Source organism: Scomber japonicus, chromosome 1, assembly GCF_027409825.1.
Source record: "Scomber japonicus isolate fScoJap1 chromosome 1, fScoJap1.pri, whole genome shotgun sequence".
Classification (NCBI taxonomy): Eukaryota; Metazoa; Chordata; class Actinopteri; order Scombriformes; family Scombridae; genus Scomber; species Scomber japonicus.
Genome location: NC_070578.1, coordinates 13,531,183 through 13,552,066, shown reverse-complemented (window position 1 = coordinate 13,552,066; position 20,884 = coordinate 13,531,183). Strand labels below are relative to the sequence as shown.

General features: G+C 39.0%; 1 protein-coding gene across 1 annotated transcript in view; it reads left to right on the top strand.

Annotated features, from left to right (window-relative positions):
• nptnb (neuroplastin b) overlaps positions 1 to 20,884 on the top strand; it is a 28,701-nt gene that overhangs the window by 882 nt on the left and 6,935 nt on the right. Inside the window, exons 2-4 of the mRNA XM_053339055.1 lie at positions 12,819 to 13,166; positions 17,189 to 17,363; positions 18,693 to 18,787. Of these exons, the coding sequence (XP_053195030.1) occupies positions 12,819 to 13,166; positions 17,189 to 17,363; positions 18,693 to 18,787 (618 nt within the window). The remainder of the gene's footprint in view (positions 1 to 12,818; positions 13,167 to 17,188; positions 17,364 to 18,692; positions 18,788 to 20,884) is intronic.

Sequence of the window (20,884 nt, the reverse complement as noted above, 5' to 3'; positions counted from 1 at the left end):
TAATGTAAACACCAGGCCCTCATGTATCACAGTTGCTGGGCCTGTGCATTTCTTCGATTGACACAACTAATGCACTATTGTTGCCTACCACATTTCCTTTGATGCAAGTTTAAGAGGACCTTTCGTTAATGCTCAGTTGGTTCATTCTTCAACAACTGTAATTCTTACACAAGCAACATCTTTATTTCCTTATCTGATTATTTGGCATGTTGGAGCACCAGATGTTTCCTTTATCCAAGTATTCAAAAATGAAAGAAAAGATTTAGAACTGCAAATGATATTAGTATTTTGAATAGCAAATTTCAAAAGTTCTCTATTAATCACAAACCCTGTTTGGTTTAAGTTAATGTCAGTAACGTGTTGTTGGGTGTTCCAGGCTGTCCTCCTCTGACACAGCATGTCCTGACTTCAAATTCTGTTGAATCACATCACCCAGAGGGGCACACAAATCAACAGCCAGTCATGAAATGAGTGTGGAATCTTTTGAATGTTTTTTTTTATTGCAAAAGAAACTCAATAGGTTCCTTTACAATTCTGATATGGTTATAAAGAAGTTGGCACTTTAATATGAAACTTGAATCAATCAATTTCAATTTTTGTTCATAATATAATCATTACATATACTTACATCATTTAAGAAGCATGCTCTCCGCAAAGGTCAAGGCCTCTGGTTTGAAAAATCAATGTCACTGACATGATCTAATCCCCCTTTAGAGAAAAATAAGGGAGAAAATGACTTTGCGTACTTATAATTTTAGTGCTGAATGTCCGCCTCGTCTTTCCAGTGGGATAATCGGACACCCACTATGCCAGGCTTAATAAGTGTATTATGATGATAGGATGAGAAGGTTGTGAAAGACCTCAATCAAGCACTGTCCTACCTTTGAGGGATTTATTTTTTCAAATATCTAAAATGAAAAATGTTCAAAATGACTTATGTCTAAACAACAAGACCATTTTACATGATCACATAAGATACATCTTCAGCTTACGAGTAGACAAAAACTACCACAGCAGTTACATAACAAAATATTATCCCTTGGATTACTTTCTTTATTCTTTGTTAATTTCTCCGAGGTGCTTGAAGCGTGTGCGAGCACACAGTGAGGCGTTTTCTGATCTTGCTATCTGGAAAATCAAATATTCAATAATCCCTCTATTGTTTGATAAAGCTCAAGCAAAGGCATTCCAAACACTTCCTGTGGTCTTTGTCCAGTGTTAGTGCCCACTCACTGGGGCCCAGTTCACACCACAGAAAAACACACATGCACATGCACATGCACACACACACGCACACACACGCACACACACACACACACACACACACACACACACACACACACATACAACCAGGGGTCAGTAGGAGACAGACTGATACACACTACATGTGTTGGTGCTTCATCTTCTTTTTATGTAGAAATTCAAAATTCACAGCTCATCTCCCTCATGCTCAGTAATTACAGGTTTGATCATAGTGGTAATAGGCTACAGTAAGTGTTATGTTGATATTTGGTCACATTGCATGCATCCAAAAGCCATTTCATTTCTCTCTCACAGTTCAGGTTAAGGGTAATCAGTGCATGGCTTCTTATGCAATGCTAGATTTTCCTGTGATAGTACTGAGTTCAGGCAGTGACGTGGGGAGAATAATAATTATAAGTGCATGAGATTTAATCACTGCATCTGGGAAGCAGAGGGAATTCACACCATTATTATTTTCTCATGTTCAGGGAAAAGTATGCCTACTATAGGTGGCCGGTTTCTGCGACAGATATTTGGAGGACTGTAAATAGCATCCGTCCATTCTGCCTCGTTTCTATTTTTACCTCCGCGACACAGCACAGAGAACTGTGGCTTTAAGGTCCTTTTGTGAAAGTGAATCCATTAACTCTTAATGGACGGCCTCCTTGTGCACAGCTGCACAGCCTTCTAAAGACTTGCTAGGTGGCTGTGAACTATTTAAGCTGATGTGAGATGATGTGATCTTTATGTAAAGAAAATAAAGACTGTTGAGCAGGTGGCTGGGGCTGACCCGAAAGAGCGCTTTTCTGTCTTACATAATTTCCCCCTACGAACCATGTAGCCTGCTCCAAGTGCTGACACTGTTGTTATATTATCACTGTCTGCGTGAATAATAGATAGATAGATTGTTTATTAGCCACACGACCAATTCTGGTGGAATTTGTAGCAGCAGACAATTAATATTATCATGACAAAATACAGGGATACAGTCAACATATAATCACTGAAACATAAGACAACCATATACAGTTGGTGCATCGTAATGCATGTCAATGGTATGGGAGGAGGGGGCTTGAAGAGGATATCCTCCTGATATCTAAGAGAAATAGCTGTTTGTGAAGCGTTTAGTCTTAGTGAGCAGTGACCTGTAGCCCTTCCCTGAGGAAAGGACTGGAAGAGGTGATGAGCAGGACGTGAGGGGTCAGAGACGATTGTCTTTGCTCTTTTTACAGTTCAGTGACTATGTATAGAGATTCAGCCGAGGGAAATGGGTTGCCTATGATTTTGGATGCCTTGTTGACAATCTGCTGTAGCATAATGACCTCATATTATTACTTGCATGTTAGGAATTAACTATTTATATTATTCGTGTTGATGTAACTGATTAGAGCATCTAGGTATGCTGTTGCTTAGGACTGAGTGCAAAGTACAAAGACATAATGTAGTGAAGGCTGTGCCCACATGCACTACAATGTATATGGCAAGTACAGTATACAGTTTTGTGCCAATATGTGTCCCTCTAGTTCTTTATACCACTTATACCAAGAAATATTATCAATAGAAGCCAATTCTGCATTTTGAAATCAGAAAACCATTCAATAAATAGAACCATGTATAGAATGCAGCAACTTGTCCATTATCATGTTTCTTTCTATGCTCTGGACAATGGTACATTTGTGAGTCTGGAAAATATGCTGTCGGACTCAAGCCAGCTCTTACACTGAGTCATACTTGCCTACTGTGAAATCTGATATGGACTGCACTGATTAGGGGCAGCATCACACAGTATAAAGCACACTGCAGTCATATACTGATACACAACTGTAAAGGGGAGGGATGATTTAAAAAAAAAAAAAAAAGTGATATGTTCAGGAAAGGCTTTTGTTGCGCACGCATTATGTTTTTTTTCAGCACCGCCCCGCTTCACATTCACACACTTAACACACATTCACAGCTGGAAGCTCCCCAATTTAGCCTCAGCCCTGCACTACTGGCTCTTCTACAGGAACAACTCAGGTTAAGCATGGTGCACAAGGGCAGCTCAGAGACAATACTCAAAAATGTTACTTTCATTTATGCCTGACCACATTGTTCCCATCTGCCTGGGCATTTTAACTAGTGACATTGCAGACACAAGCCTGTTTTTCATACCTACAGTAGGAGCTCATGCCAGCCGAAGCTAAGAAATAATATGCAGGAGATTGGGGGAATAGCATTTGTCACTCTTGCAGAAATCAATTAGCAGTCGAAAACAGACTCTTCTGGAGGTGAGGCTGTTCTAATTTAAGAATGATCGTGTTATTTCAATAATGGTAATCAGTGTCCCTTGACATATCTATCTAAGTGCTGCTTGGGTTTTTAGATCAAATCATTTGAATTCCCTTGTTTTGACCTCTGAAAGAGAAGTAGGAAGTGTTTGCTGGTTGTGATTAGAGGATGGGATTAGAGCATTTCTACCCAGCACAGAGGTTATTGGGATTTAAATCTCAAACTGTTGCCTCTCTTTTGTGATCTGAATGACAGACTCAAGTATTATTATCACTGAAATGGAAATGCTTGTCCCAATGCCTGCTTTTCTGGGAATTCAGCCTTTTAAACAACACCAATATTTTATTCCAGTGACATTAGATAAGGTATATCAGTGATGTGATACTGTGAGTGAGGAAAACTACAAGCACTCTGTCATCATTGTGCTCAGGACCTTGTATACACAATCACAGCCTCTTTGACAGATCTTCTTACATTACTACTGTACATACCATTTACTAATCACCCACCTTCCATGCATCTATGTTATTACACTCATTCTAGCATGGCTGAATATTTACTTCATAATGCAGTTGCAAATGAATTCTTGGTTAGATTTCCCAAAATTACAGCTTATGAATGCAATCTTTTTTTCACCAGCTAACTTTTAAACCTGGTCTGTGTGTGCTTAAACAAGAAAGACTGTAAAAACTGTTTTGGTTATGTCCTATGTCAAATACATTACTCATTTCAAAAGGGATGATTTTTATAATTTACTGAAATGAATAGAATGGATGTTTAGAAGGTAGCATCAATGGTAGAATCTAAAGAAATGGGTTAGCAGCCAGGTAAAGCACAGGGGATTTGTAGTTATTGTGCTGTTACATGAACACTAACAATATGGCCCTTTAGAGTTGTTTAACTTTTTGACAGATCAAAGAGGATATGAAGATTTCAGATTTAGACAGTTTGAAAAAGTTACTACCCTCAGGGAGATAAAAAAGTAGAGAGAGTGAAGGAAACAACAAAAACAAAACATGTCCATATGGTTGTCCCCATATCGTGACAAATTATCTGGATGCTATGGCTGATCTCTGACACTCACACAGGTGTTCTCAGTTGTGTTCTCATTCCAGTCTTCTTCCTGTGTAGGTGTCTGCACGCTGAGCATGACTGACGACACTCTGACTCACACCATTTCTTTCTTTCTTGTGGCTCCTGTTTGGGCAGGACAAGTTACACCTTTATGATTTGAAGTCAGTGGAGATAGTTAGTGAGCCTGACAACACTCCCAGGGTAGATCCAGTCAACTTTCACCCAAAAGGAGCCCTGAACCCAGCCAGAATATCTGAAAACACATGTTCGGCTATGATTGGCCTCTACCTGCATGTGACAAAGGAAAACAACCAATTTCCTCATCAAAAAAAAGAAATTGAAATATAAACAATTGTCCCAAATACAATTTATGGTTTCATACAAATGACCTGAACATATCTACCATTGTACCATACAGGTACAACACAGATGCATCCATACCTACTAACTCTAATAAATGGCAAATGGAGTGCATTTATATAACCAATCAAAGTGCTTTACACTGCATGTCAACATTCACCCATTCATACACACATTCATATAGTGACAGTAAAGGCTGCCATGCAAGATGCCAACCTGCTTATCAGGGGATTTAATCTAATACTCATTCACACACTGCGACGACACTGCCTTCAGGACCAATTTGGAGTTCAATATCTTGCCCAAGGACACTTCGACAGGTGGACTGGAGCAGAACAAACTATCAATCTTCCGATTAGTGGATGACCCACTCTACCTCCTGAGCCACAAAAACACACACCGCCTAGCATGTAACCAGTTCAGTTGCCCTAGGGGGTTTCCTACTCGCTGCTTTCTCTGTCTGTGTTGTGGGACTGTGGTCGGGGATCCAGGTTGTAGGCAGGCTGCTGACTCACTCACAGGATGCATGGTGGTTGTGTGTGACTTGCTGTCAGTCCTCAGGGGAGCTCTCTCTCTTCTCTACCTACATCGGTATAGTATGTAGGTTGTAATGACTGTGACTTATATACAGGCTCAGAAAAAGCTTATCACAGAAAACTACAGGTTATTTTGCAGTACTATTGTGCACATGTCACATGGGAGTAAAATGAGCTGAAGCGTGTTTGTCAAATGTGGCACCATGGAGGACTTCATTATTGTGCGTTGAATCATTTCTGTTAAACCATCCACTCATAAATGTCTGTCCTCCTCGGTTAGATTCCATACAAACCCCTGTGGCAACTACACCTCTGCACGTATTAAATCGTAGATCTTATAATCTTCTTTTGCAAATCCTGCATTTTGAGATGCAACAACCCCTCATTATGACCAGTTGACAACCAACCACTACATCAATGTGTACTTGGTTAGTATTATAGTTTGTGTTCATTATTTAAAGTGATATTTTCACTTAATATAACTAAAAGTTAGCCTGTTTTATTACTTCCTATGGTAACCTATGACTTGTTATATCCTGTTTTGAAGTGTACATGTGTAACTGCGTGCTAACACTGCCAGTGATGATGATCATGTGTGTAGTCTCTTGCAGCCAGTGGTGCAGCTGTAGCTTGCAGGCACTGCTGTCCATTTTGTTAATGTTGGGGCATTATACAAACTACAGATAGTTGTAGGAGTGTTAAATTGTAGTAACATGCATAGAAACACTTTTGATTGTGTGATTGATTGTTAATTATATATGGAGATTTTTGTCAAAGTGCTTTACACAACATGCCACATTCACCCATTCCCACACACATTCATACACTGATGGCAGGGGCTACCATACCATGCTTGTCAGGAGGAATCCAATCATTCACACACATTCTAACACATCGATGGAAATGTAGGTATCTTGCCCAAGGACACTTAGAAATGCGTACTGGAGGAGAAGGGGATTGAACTGCCGATCTTCTGATTAGTGCCTCTACCTTCTGAGCCACAGCTGTCCAAGTGACATATAGTTCAGTGATAGTGACATAAAATATATTGTTATATTCCAAGCAAACGTGAGAGGTTGCTGCTTGTATGTGGTTATACATTTATTGTCTTTGCATTTGGACTTTTGTTTGAAGACATCATTTTAGTTGCTGTGGAATTGGAGACTGTCCTCAGAAAAACAGTACAATAGGTCATAATGTCACTCGCCCCAAAAATGACATTTAATTTTGTCTGGGTGACAGATGCCATTTAGCTTTTGTAGTAATAATGACCCAGAGCAATGACACAACTGAGATGATGTCTATACAAGTTAACAAATTTCCTCATTTGGGGGTGGTGGGTCAGGTGGGACAGTATAACCCCACACTGGTCTTTGCCACAGGACACTGCTGTTTGTTTTATAGTATCATCACATCATAAATTATTATTTTTAAAATAGATTTAGAATGGTTTTGGAAAGCACAGATTAATGATGTCCTGTGCCAGAGAAAAAAAAAAGAAAAAAAAGCTACTGTGTCATTCTGGAGTGCAAGGTCAAAGAATGAATTTGGTCATTTAATTTGGAGGACTTGTTGTGAAATTCTTTTATATTGTACTGATATTTCAAATTAAACAATACACAATTAATATGAAAATAAATATTTAAAAAAAAAAAATTAAATTATGTTTGTTTCAGTCCTAAAAACCCACATAATTTTCCATTCCCTTTTCTTTCTACCGATGTCCATGTAAGATAAAATATCAGCAAGACAACTAAGTAAAAATGTGATCATCATCTCTTTTTTCTTCTTCTTTTGCATTTGTTAATAACACACTGAATGGAACTAAAGTCAACTCATCTGCCCTTATGTTGATAGACGTGTTGACAGCATTCCTGCTCATTTGCAGAAAGAATTCTGAATTCATCTTTCTTCTGTCACAAAGTTACTGAGATCTGTCCATCATCCGTAGCTCCATTCTTAGTCACTTATTTCTCAGCAGAGCTTTGAAATGAATGAGTGCTGGCTGCTTTTTGTCTTGTTTTCACTGCCAGTGTAAGCACCTAGTTTAAACAACACACAAATTGGTCTGCTCATTGGTCGAGTGTTCTGTAGTTTGTTCTGTTCGTCTTCCTCCACTGAGACTCCCGCAGCCTGAATTTAAATCAGGCTCAGGTCTTCTCTTCCTTTTTCTGATTTAATTTGCCATCACCTTGGAGGACATTTTTTAAAGCTGATCTTTTACTGTGATTATAAGCACGTATGCATGGTTGACAGTAGTTGTCTATGTCATGTGCCAAGCCAGTTTACTGCCATACCCATAATCATAGTAAAGGATGCCACAGTAAATGTTCTGTCAAATTGAAATATTGCTTTAACAGTGTAGGAGGATAGGCTTGGATTCACCCTCTGGGATTATGTGGTGAGCTTGATGGGCCCAGATGTTTCTAGAGAAAAGAAACAAATGCTAATTACTCTGCATATCTCTAGGCATTGTGCATTGAAACACAAGTTATAAGCACCTAATATCCTCAGACACATCTCCTAGCAGGAAGACTGCTTTTTTTTCCTTTTTCTAAATTCTCTTCACTATTTCTCTGTCCTATCAACCAATGTATTTTCACATGGCTGGGAGTCATGGACTGGTGTTGGGCAACTTACTTGTTTCCATGGTGCTACTGTAACTAAAATCCATGTATTGTTAAGTGTGGGGATTTTGTTGGCTGTACTACAGATCACAGTGCTTTGCAAACACTGCATTAAAAACAATGATATAAACCATGGAAAACCTTGTTAATGGTATTTATGTTCACCTGGCAGTTAAACTTTCAATAAAATGATTATTGTAACTGGCTTTATTGTAGGGTTGAGATGAATACTGTAGCAGTGTACACTCCTTCCATTGCATTGTCCACACAGGAAATGGTGACACAGCGGGTGGTCTGCTGCGTCCAGTGATGTGGATCAGCTGTTTAGAGGCCTCTTCTTCAGTTCTTGCATAGTTTCCCAGTGGATGTTTTCTACTCATGAGTACTGCAGGAGGCTTAAGGCAAAGCATTGTTTAAATGGTTTATTCAGGTGATTCACCCAACCATCACAGGGGTTAACTGTTACATGAATGAGACAAACGGATCTAATATGGTTGTCTCTGGTAACAACGTTGAAGGTATCTTGGTCAGTTCACTATGAAATCTCTTAAAGGACTACACTGATTTTCTCACTAAACCTCAGAGATCATGTGATGTGAAAGAAATGTATGGAAAAAATGCCTCTCCTCTCCTAGGAGATATAAATTGAACAAAAACCCTAGTGTGGAGACTGAGAGGCTATTTCCTTCTGGCATTGTGTTGTAGTGGTGGAACATGTCCCAACTGTAGTTTATCACAGAGAGTTCATTGTCAGACCATTATAATCTGCATTGTGACTAAAATATATAGGTTACAAGATGATTACATCCTTTCACACTGTATTAAACTTTTGCTTCTCAGGAACACAGACATTCAAGCCAAGACTTGCTTTAATTTATGAGGCTTGGCTTGAATCCCACATCTAATGAATGTCCTTATTTGAAGTCACGCCAGAGTGAAAAACAGAAAGGGGAAGGATAAGTGTTGGTGTGTGTATTAAGCATAGGGTTAGAAAGAGAAAAAGATAATTTGGGTGACATGGGATTGTCTCAGCTCCTTAAAAATGGATTAGATTAAATTGTGTCTTGTGCATTAAAAACAATGACATAAACCATGGAAAACCTTGTTAATGGTATTTATGTTCACCTGGCAGTTAAACTTTCAATACAATGATTATTGTAACTGGCTTTATTGTAGGGTTGAGATGAATACTGTAGCAGTGTACACTCCTTCCTCAGGCTTCCACAGGCTTATCTGTTCATGTACTTATGATACATTACTTAGAGCAGGACAGACAGATCAAGGAGGGCCTGTAAGCTGTTGTATTTAGACACAACACATAGTCTAACATTCTAGAGACTACAGGCTCTTTGTTCCCATTTCCTCTTCAGCAATCCAGGCCAGAGTTAAGGCAGTGTTTTTTTCTGATTTATTTAAGCACATCTGGCTTACAGCTGACAGGCTGCAGGGGTGGCAGAGAACAGTGTCTGTGGTCCAGGTGATTTGTCATTAGATGAGGTTCATTAGGGCTGGCAGTGTATTGTTGGGCTAACTACTGATGTGGAACAGGAGCATAAATCAGGCACAGACACAGAATGGTACATTCAGAGTTGTGATTATAATGCATATCAATCCTATTTTATTGTGAATTCCACTTCTTTCAGAAATGAAATGTGTTTCCTATTCCACACAGCAGTGAGGTAGTCCACAGATGTGAGAAAAATGGGGTTTATTTGTCTAACAACCAGTGGCCTAAGTCCCAGTGACATTATGTATTAGGAATGTACAGTGCATGTTCAGGTTTACATGTGTTACTTATGTAAAGTGAATTTGGTTTAAAAGCAAAAATCAACTGTTTAGGATTTCAAAATGTCATTTCAGTCTTCCAGTGTTCACAGAGAAGCTGGTAGAATGATCCTTTTCTACTGTGACAGTAAGTCAATTTTGAAAAACTGCTTTTAAAGTCCTACTCATCCAAAATGAAAGCTGGTTGACCTGATTTCTGCCGTCACCAGCGAGAGCTGATATGGATTAAGATAGATTAGGTTTATACATCCATACATACACTTACATCTATTTGAGACAATTTCCCTGAAAATTTTAGGTAAAAAATAACCATGAGAACTGGGATCTATATTCAAATGTATTTATTATTGTGGAAGTGAAATAAATACATTTGCATGATGAACATACAGAACACAGACTATTAAAAGTCTTATTTAATTTGCTACTTTTTGCTTCACCAAAAAGACTTTGACTGCCAGTTATATAAGAAACTAGTGGCACACAAAGACCCTGGGTTCAAATCAGTGTCAGGCCAACAGGTGACTCTAAATTGCCTGTAGGTGTGAATGTGAGTGTGAATTTGTGTGTTATCCCTGTACCAGACTGGCTTTGTGTCCAGGATGAACCCTGCCTCTCACCCAACGTGTGTTAGGAACAGACTCCAGCACTCTGCACTACTGATAGAAACAGGAAATTGTTGTACCATATCAAAAAATGTCTGAAAAAATCATTCATATACAATCTCATACAATAGTATTTACAAATTGTGCAGGATTCATGGTAGAGAAAACTGTAGCAACATCCACATTCATTAATATAAAACACTTTTTTTGATCGGAGCACCATTTCCTGTGTTTTAAACTGTGCCAGAAAAAGACACAGAAACACTTGTATCAGTCTCTCGTCTGAAGTCACAGTCTTCTTTAAGTCACAGACAATGACATATTGATAAATGCATATTTTGCAAATGTCGGAATGATAACGTAATTACCAGTGAATGAATTAAGGCTACGATCATTGCACTAACCAACTTCTCTAATAGTTTAACTGGAGAGTTCAAGTCAAACGACACCAAATTTTTAATTGTAGTAGCAGATGGAGCAGGACAGGTGTTATTTAGCTTATATTCTGCATAGCATTGTCCTCACAGGAACTGGTGACACAGCGGGCGGTCTGCTGCGTCCAGTGGATCAGCTGTTAAGAGGCCTCTTCTTCAGTTCTTGCATAGTTTCCCAGTGGATGTTTTCTACTCATGAGTACTGCAGGAGGCTTAAGGCAAAGCATTGTTTACATGGTTTATTCAGGTGATTCACCCAACCATCACAGGGGTTAACTGTTACATGAATGAGACAAACTGATCTAATATGGTTGTCTCTGGTAACAGTGTTGAAGATATCTTGGTCAGTTCACTATGAAATCTCACAAAGGACTACACTGATTTTCTCACTAAACTTCAGAAATCATGTGATGTGAAAGAAATGTATGGAAAAAATGCCTCTCCTCTCCTAGGAGATATAAATTGAACAAAAACCCTAGTGTGGACTCCTTCTGGCATTGTGTTGTAGTGGTGGAACATGTCCCAACTGTAGTTTATCACAGAGAGTTCATTGTCAGACCATTACAATCTGCATTGTGACTAAAATATATAGGTTACAAGATGATTACATCCTTTCACACTGTATTAAACTTTTGCTTTTCAGGAACACAGACATTCAAGCCAAGACTTGCTTTAATTTATGAGGCTTGGCTTGAATCCCACATCTAATGAATGTCCTTATTTGAAGTCACGCCAGAGTGAAAAACAGAAAGGGGAAGGATAAGTGTTGGTGTGTGTATTAAGCATAGGGTTAGAAAGAGAAAAAGATAATTTGGGTGACATGGGATTGTCTCAGCTCCTTAAAAACTGATTAAATTAAATTGTGTCTTTTTTCATTTTTCTGTAGAAAAGTCCTTTTTTCCAGTATTTTTTAAATTTGAGGAGTTGATAAAGAATATAAATAGGTTGATCTGGGTCATAAATCTCACTTGAAATTTATCCAATACGGTTGACAGAGTCTCTAGAGCTAGAATGGAGGAAGATTGTCCTGTGAAGGGACAAAAGGACATTTTAACGTTGAGAGAGGACTCTCATTTTAACACTGAAAGAATGTCATACCCAAGGTAAATATACATTCATGTGCTTGAGGTTATAGGTTATTGTTGACTGGGCTCAGAACCTTCTTTGGGCTTTCATAGATTTCACATTTACAGAAGTGAAGGAAGGTGCTGCTGGCTCTCCTACAAAGCAAATGAATTTCCAAGCTGCTTTTTATTCAACACTAACAAACACATGGCACACTTGTGAGAAGTTTTTATTTCAATGAGGTCAAGTAGGAGTGGTGCCACTGATTGTTGCAACACAGTATGTTGGGGTTGGGTGATTGTTCACCTACTTGAAAAAGCTCTGATAAACAAACTGTTTGGAAATCGGCAGAGACTGATTCAACTCCGGAAGAATGCCTAATATTATTATTATTTTCCTTCATCATATATTCACTGAAAATGTTGTGAAATGTTAAGGAAAGATGTGATTTACATGTACTGCTTTCAGTGTATTGTAACTAATGTCTACACAGTTTCCTCAAGCATTAGCTCATGAAAGGTTAAATATGAGAGAGAAAGAGACAAGACACCAGCCCTACTTACTAGTATGGACGTAGGACTGGTTGACTATGACTTTGTCTGACAGGTCGATGGCCTTGGAATCTTGACGTTGAACGGACTGTATTTAGACTATCGTTAACCTTTTCATTTCTCACCTATCAATGATTTAAGGCTTGCTTCTTTTTCATTTGCCTTTAATCACCCTCTCTTTTGTTTGTATGTACTATGATCCCACTTAATTTCCTTCTCTATCCCTCTTCTACCGTTTCCTTCCCTGCAATCCCGATACACTTTTCGTCTCCAGCTGGGTTTGTGAAGTCGCCAATGTCTGAGACTAAGCTTACGGGGGACACCTTTGAGCTGTACTGCGACGTGGTGGGTAACCCCACTCCAGAGATCCAGTGGTGGTATGCCGAGATCAACCGAGCCGACTCCTTCAAGCAGCTGTGGGACGGAGCCCGCAAGCGCCGGGTATCTATCAACACGGCATACGGTGCCAATGGGGTTAGTGTGCTTGGCATCACTCGCCTCACACTGGAGGACTCTGGGACCTATGAGTGCCGGGCCAGCAACGACCCCAAGCGCAATGACCTCCGACAAAACCCTGCCATCACCTGGATCCGCGCTCAGGCCACCATTTCGGTGCTACAGAGTGAGTGGTCTATGTCCTGTAGTACCTAGATGGTGAATGAACTACTAAAACCCTGTCCCAACCTTACTTACCTGTAACACCTCTCAAGAGCTCTCCCTCCCCAGCGGTCACTGACCAGGCAAAAATAAAACAAACACCAACCACGTTATTCTTCTTTAATATAAAAATATTCTGTCTGAACCCCTTGTGGTAGTGTTGCATTTGTATTTTACTTTCATTATTTTTAAATTTGGATTAATTATTTGGTTTGATAAATATTTATTTTCTACTGAACTCAGAAACTCCCTGTCTCTCCCAAAATCACTTAAGCACCTTGTTATAAATGACCACAAACCCAGGAACTTTACTCGGCCTCTATCTGCATTTCCCTCTTTCCTTCTGCACCAATCTTTTGCTGTCTCATGTGTCCTTTTGCAATATTCTAATCATTATCTTTTTCTCTGTATACTAGTTTCACCCATTCCCTATTCCTGGGTTTATTTGTGATAGTTAGTCTCTTAAAATGTTGTGTCTCTTGCATTGCATGGATTGTTTTATTTACTTCAGAGTCCTGCCTGCTAAATGCAGCGGAAACCTAGTGGTGCTTTGAAGTAAAGGTGCTTTTGATTTGGCTTTCTCACTCTGGCAAAGTGTAAATGGGACTGTAAGAAGACACAAGGAGGGATCCCATAAGGTATAAAAGAGTGAGTCCTGCTGTCAACTCGTTGGTGATAAAAGCAATAATTTATTACTTTCAAATTTGTGTGTGGTAATCCAATAAAGGATAAGACCACACGAGGGCCTTGAGTGTCTCATTTCTCTTTCAGATGAGACACAGATTTTTTTTCCTTAAAATAATCTCTGGACTTTCCTGTGCATTGTGTAACCTTGTGCCTTCTCAGCCATTAAGAGTGTGACTGTGAATCAGTAATGACATTATATCCTTTAACCCTCTGCTCTGTGCACACAAACATTCAAACAAAGTGAATTTCAACTGGACCCTTCTAATCTGTGCATGCTTCAGTGCTCTGCTCACTGGAGCACAGTGTTATGTGGAATGTTAGTCATAGTGAAGCTCTCGGAGAAGCTTAGAGGAGTCTGATTCTTGATGGCTCTTCAGATTGGACTGACAAATTTTGATGTCTGTGTGAGCACAATTTAAATAGGTGTGACGCTGATGCAATTTAAACTTAAGAGAAGTGCAGTGGACAGCGACAGATGACTTATTTACTTGTTTCCTACTTTAAAAAAAAAGAAAATTCAAACATGCAATTCAAATCCTTACTCAATATATTCTGTCATTACTGAGGAGTAAATGTTCTTTGCATATACATGTAATATTTAAGTTATTACATGTATATAACAGGCTATACATCGTAGCCCATTTATGTGAATGTATAGTTTGTAGTTGGGGGAACATGTTGAAGTCTGAATGCCTTGTTGGCCTTCTAGTTTTGCTTAATTTAGTTTGTGAATTGCTCCAAATCATTATACTCTAAATCAGTGTATTTATGCAATAATTCATTTCCATTATAAATGTTTGTAATAACTACTCTTTTTGACATTTGGATTTTCAAGTAATTTCAGTTTTAATGTTGAATTTTCCAAAAAATATGCATGCATGGATGAAATCTACCAGAGATCTTTTTAACATGTGCTTTCTACATGTGTTTAAAGTGATGCTCAGTCTTTCTTTTGAGTTTGAAACCATCAAAAAGTTGACAGTTTTCTTAATAAAAGAATAGTACTATTTTCGAAAGATAGGCTTATTCGCTTTCTTTCCAAGAGTTAGAAAAAATGAGTTAGCTTAGCATGAAGACTGTAAACAGTGGGAAACAGGTAGCCTGGCTCTGTCCAAAGAGTACAATTTTGCCTTCCAGCACCTAAAGCTGTGAAAAAGTGTGAAAAAGACATGTTATGGTTTTCAAGGGAATATTTCAATCTATTTCTTGGCTAACAGTTGTGATTTCCTAGAGCCAGGCTAGCTGTTTCCACCTATTTTCAGTAAATTTGCAATGCTAAGCTGGCTGGCTGCCCACTGTTAACTTCATATTTATCATATATCTATGTACATATATATAAAACTTGTCACATGTCAATTTTCAAGTCTACAAGTGATACATATTTCATACTAAGCATGCACACATTTTGTGTGGAGTGTCACTTTAACTGTTTACAGTGATCTCTGTGGATTTTGAGAGTAAAGACATGTTTGTGTGACTTTGCTTTCTTGTTATGTTAGTATGGAACTACTACTTTTTCCTTTGCAAAGTAATACAAACATGTGTTATTCTAATTTGGACATGAGAATATGTTGGAAAATGCATATCCTTATAAAGTGTATGTGGTATAAATCGTTTAGCTCAACCACGTGCTCAGGAGGCCCACTTTTCTCTCTGTGGCACCACAGTTTCTGACTCTTATTGAAGTGTAATTTGGAACAATGTCATAATTTGAGACCTGTCTTGCTTTTTACAGTGACATAATACTGCAAGTCTTACCAAGTTGTTGCCAAGTTTAATTGATTTCATAACATATGACAACATGCAACAACAAGTAGCTCTACTTTACATCAAATTAAAACTAGTACTGTCATAAACTACCAGCTGATGTAAAAGGGAAAAATGTATTTATGAGGAAATAATTTAAAAAGTAGGATCCCTCATTATGTAATTTTTATTGGTTAATGGGATACAATGTCAGTCTAAATGCAGCATTATTAGATTGGATTATTAGTGTATCAGCAAGAGGAAAGGGGGGTATATGGCTTCCCTAGATCTTTTATATCTGGTTACATTCTGATATGGAGATATACTATCCAGCAGTTACCATATTTTAAGTTGTGACAAGGTGTCCTACAAACAACCTTCTGGTTAAATTGCCTGTGGACCACTGTGCCGTGTTTGCTAAATGTTAATTTATGTACCTCATGTTGTGTGTGTACGCATGTCTCAAAGATACTATTAATAGCACATGTGGTTGTGCTTGGTGGGGTAGAGAGAGATGTACAGGGGGAGGGGAGACATATCCCCTTAGCAAGTGAATATACACAACTGCAGAAAGAAGGTGCCATGACTGCTAATAGAAGTCACTTGCCAATAGTCTAAGTGACCCTTCTTACCCTTTCCTCCCTTTTGCCTTGCTAGTGGCCTTGAAGCAGCAGCAGCAGCCAGTAGTAGGATTATGATGCTGCTCCTCTCTGCTCCTCCCCTCGGGGGCTCCATCGTTGCCATGGTTGGCCCGCCCTTGTGGAGGGGGAGAAGGAGGAGGAGGGGCAGGGTAGAGGAGGCTTCCTGCTTACTACTACTCATGGCAAAGGAAAGCTCGGTCTGAGATGACACTGCTTCCCTGAATGTCCTTGAGAATTGGACCCTGGTATTGCGTAGTAATTTAGAGGGTGGATTTAGACAACCATCCAGCAGTAATGTAAAATTTGAATGGTATTCTCAATGTTATATTCTCCCAAATATATGTCTCATTTTACAATCAATATTCTGATGACATTTACATGCAAGCATCCGTTACAATGAAACTTAAATTACTTTATCAGCTATATCATACTGACATATGTTCTTCTTCAGACTGTGTGACAGCAGTATTCAGATGTTTATTTCCATAAATGCAATGTTATAACTGAGGAATGTAATATTTGATTATCTTTTATTGTCTGTGTTTGTCTAAAACACAGATATTTTGGTAGTGGTTAAGTTTTGTTCTCCTAATATGGATGAAACATTAATCTGTATTATTTAATCATTCATTTTAAGCACTCCAATTCTCAGCTTCGTCCAAAAATATCACTCAATTACTCTATTATTACACTATGAAAACAACTGGTTGACACAAGGTATTCCAGCTGTTTGATGTTCTTATGTCTTTTATTTGTTTGTTGCGTGCGTTTTTGTCTTCACTTTATAGACACCCACCTACACAGATCATATATAAACAGCATACAGCCTACAGCTACTACAGCATGGGAAGAAGCATTAAAACAGCATTGAGCCCCAGTTCTGTGAAAAGGTTTGACTGTCTCTATTTTCCAGAACCAAAGATCAGTGCCTCTGGTCCAATCATCCTGTCAGCGGACAGCTCTGGCACACCCGTTACCCTGCTATGTAACCTCACCACTGCCCACACTCCCCACAAAGAAAGCTTCTGGATGAAGAATGGACAGGAGATCCCTAATACAAGGACAGAGCACAGGAACACAGCTTACAGGTGACAGACAGCTTAGGAGAGAGGACAATGCAGACAATAAGTGCTCCCAGTGACTGAAAGTATAATACGTGTCTATAATTCATCTCAATGCTTCATGTAAAATAGAAGTGGCTATGCAAGCAAAAAGCACAGCTGAGGTAATGTTGCATAGTCATATATCTGACTCAACAGAGGGCATCTAGCAGGATTCTTGTCAGAAAATAATGGCAAACTTGACATTGTTAGGACAAATGGAGTACACTGATTGGGTTTCAGTTTGAAATGAGAGTCATGTTCCCATCTTCAGAAATGGTAACTAAAGGTTTGTTTCTCTTCTAGGCTAACGAACTATAGATACTTGCTTGAAAGTGGATCAGACCTCAGACCAGTGTTGCAAACTTTCTTATTCTCAGTGGTAAATGTGTAGGCTAGCTGAGACATTTTCTATAGACATGGAGGGAACACGTCAATAGAGTAAGGCTGCATGTACTTATCTTCAGCCAGTTGCAGAGACAATTACTGAGCTATGAACACCTATTTATTTCAAGTAGTATACCAAACCTATGTCATTTTGCTCTACGTAGTTCATGATGCAACATTCAACAAATGTATGTATATATGATTTACTAGCAAACTACTATATATATCAGTGCATTGTATCTTATAAGTACAAGTGCATGCTTCAGATGATTTTTTGCTTTAAGTAAAGTGTTATGTGATACGCTGAAACAAGCACAAATGATTCAGAGCTTATTAAGAACACTGCTGAATTTGGTACCCTGTTTAAAATATCCCAGGACTGCTGCTGATTACGATCAATACTGAGGTCATTTCTGACATTCTCATCCATTTGATTTTCAAAAAATGATGCAACAGATCATAATATGCCTTAAATCAATGCCTGTGCATCTAACAAGAAATGAAAAACTATATCATAGCCTCAAGTACCAACTAGTCGTTAGTTCCTGCTGTCATACACTATAACCACTGGAGCACAAAGCTACTGTCGCCCCTGTAGACATACCACAGACTCTCCCTAGCCACAAGATAAGACCAATTGGTCACTTCCTTGTCACATTACATCAGTGATACTCTGAAGATTACAGCTAAAATGCCTGTGGTGCCCTTCCCCGCAGAATGCAGAGCTGCTGTTCTGTAATATAACAGTATAATGCCAACATTTTGTCTCCCATGGGCTCAGAGGTCCTCTAGGCCCTCACTGCTATAGTCCCAACTAATTACTGGAGTTAAGCTTAAAATTAGTTGACTTTATTTACTTGACTACTTACAATGCATGTGACAAGTAAGTTAAGGTTATGGAATAAGTTGTTGTTTTGTGTTTTGTTGCAGAATCAATAAACCACGGGCAGATGATTCTGGAGAATACAAGTGTGTTTACACATTTGACTACGCACCAAATGCTAATTCTACAATTGAAGTTAAAGGTAAGATTCCTCTGTGACATGAAACAACTGAACATTTGTCTTTCTGATCAAAAACTGTTAATGTACAACACTGAACTCATTAGATTGTGAAAAAGTCCTGGCATTAATTTGAGCTTTTACCATGTCATCTGCGGTTTTCCAAAGGTGTCATAGACAAGTTCATCATCTAAAACTGAGTGCAGAGAGTCCTTGATGACAAAGATGTTTTAATTCATCCGGTACAGTGGTGATGACAAGGAGCATTCCTAAGGCTGTTGTCACTCTTGGCTTTCACTGAGATTGCAGTCTAGCAAAAATGGACAGGCACTGCACATGTTCACGAAACATGAAAACACAAGATATCCTATGAGGCATCCTTACATACTTATTGCAATTAAAGACTTCAGTGATGAAATTCAACGTGAACAGTCTCTGTAATGGCTATAAAGCTAACCGAAGACCTAATGTATTGGTTTCATACGAGCTGACAGCGAAGCCATCAACTTGAATATGGAATCTTCTCTGAGAAAGGGCAAGTGAAACCCTGTTCAAGAGAAGCTTCTCTGTGTGTAGTGCGTAAGCCAATTTGCTGTGGCATGGCTATGGTGCATACTCAACATGCCGTGCCTCATATTCCGCGGCTGTCTTAAAGCGCTGCCTGATTGCGTAACATGGGTGATGACCGTGTGTGTTCTGCTTTCACTGGATTGTGAGATGACGGGACTCATCGCCATTCAAACTGAAGTGTTCTAGCCATCACCAGACTGCAGGCCTGTGACTGCTGAGGCTTGCTATCTGTCCTCTGGATAAAAACTAAACTGATGATGCATGATTTTTTCCTTAAAAAATTGAACTACATTAAAAAAAAAAAAGATATTTAAATAACAATGTTTTTACTTGAAGAGTAGGAATCTTTGCAGCATTTACACAAAGCATTAAATGCTCTTGTGATTTTCTAGAGGTGTTTGAGATCTTTTATGACCCAGGTAGCAAGCTCACTGTTATGCTAGCCAGCTTTGCACTGCGCTTCTGGCAGCAGTTCACTGAGATCCCTCGCCTACAGTGTCCTTGGCACACTCATTCTTGCAGGACTCAGCTCAGAGGCAACAGATGGAGGGTTCTGTGATGTTGTAGGATTAAGGCTCTGAATCCGGTCCCAGCCATCTCTGTGGCAGGAGGGGAGTTTATTGTCTGTGATACTAAGCTTACCACAGATACATATTTGGTACCTTATATTTCTAAAATTGCAGTTAATGTCAAGCACATGTCTCTATAAAATGTTTCATATTGATAATATATCATCATCCTTAAAAAAAATCTGTTTAAATTTGTATAATTTTTAAAAAATCATCACAATAACAAAATTAAGCTACTTCACACTTCAGTAAAATGCGGAAAGCGACTAATAAAGGATCTGATTTAATGGCTCTTTAACATCTGATGTCACCTTAATCAGCTTTTTTCTCTTCTTTCTGACAGCTTTGACCTTGATCCTCCTCACACATTGCTCTCACATTCATTCAGCGTCACGTTACCTCTGTCTAGCACAAACAGATTAATAATCGCAGGAGTATGAAATGGAGGTTTCTGCCTGTTTTAGCGCCACTCTGAGGGTTGTCTCTGCGTTGTCAGTCATTGACATAATGCAGCCAGGATAAGGCACAAATGAGTTTGGCCACTCCCCCTGCTAAGGGAGCACATGTGAGCCATAATTAGAGTGGGGTGATGTCACCAAAGAGCTCAGACCTCTCCTGCTCTATTATCCATGCGCAGCTGAAAAATGCTCACTCCAGGCCTCTCCCTTATCCTGCTTAATTGCATGGAAGGAATTATTGTAATTTTGAGGATTAGTGGAAAAGCAGGAACAGTTATCTTCCCGATGCTGTGCAGAGTTAAATGGAGAGTCTGCATCTCACCTCTGTTCCATTGATGGAGCGGTTTGACTTGGCATCTGTTGCAGCGCTTTATCCCATATGCCTAAATTTATTTAATTCATAAGCTTTGTGTTGCATTTTCATCCTCAGTGCATTCATTAATCAGAGCCAATTTACACAGTTCTCCTTTGGCTCAATGTCTCTTTTATGGAATTCACTTTGGAAATATTATGAATGAGAACAT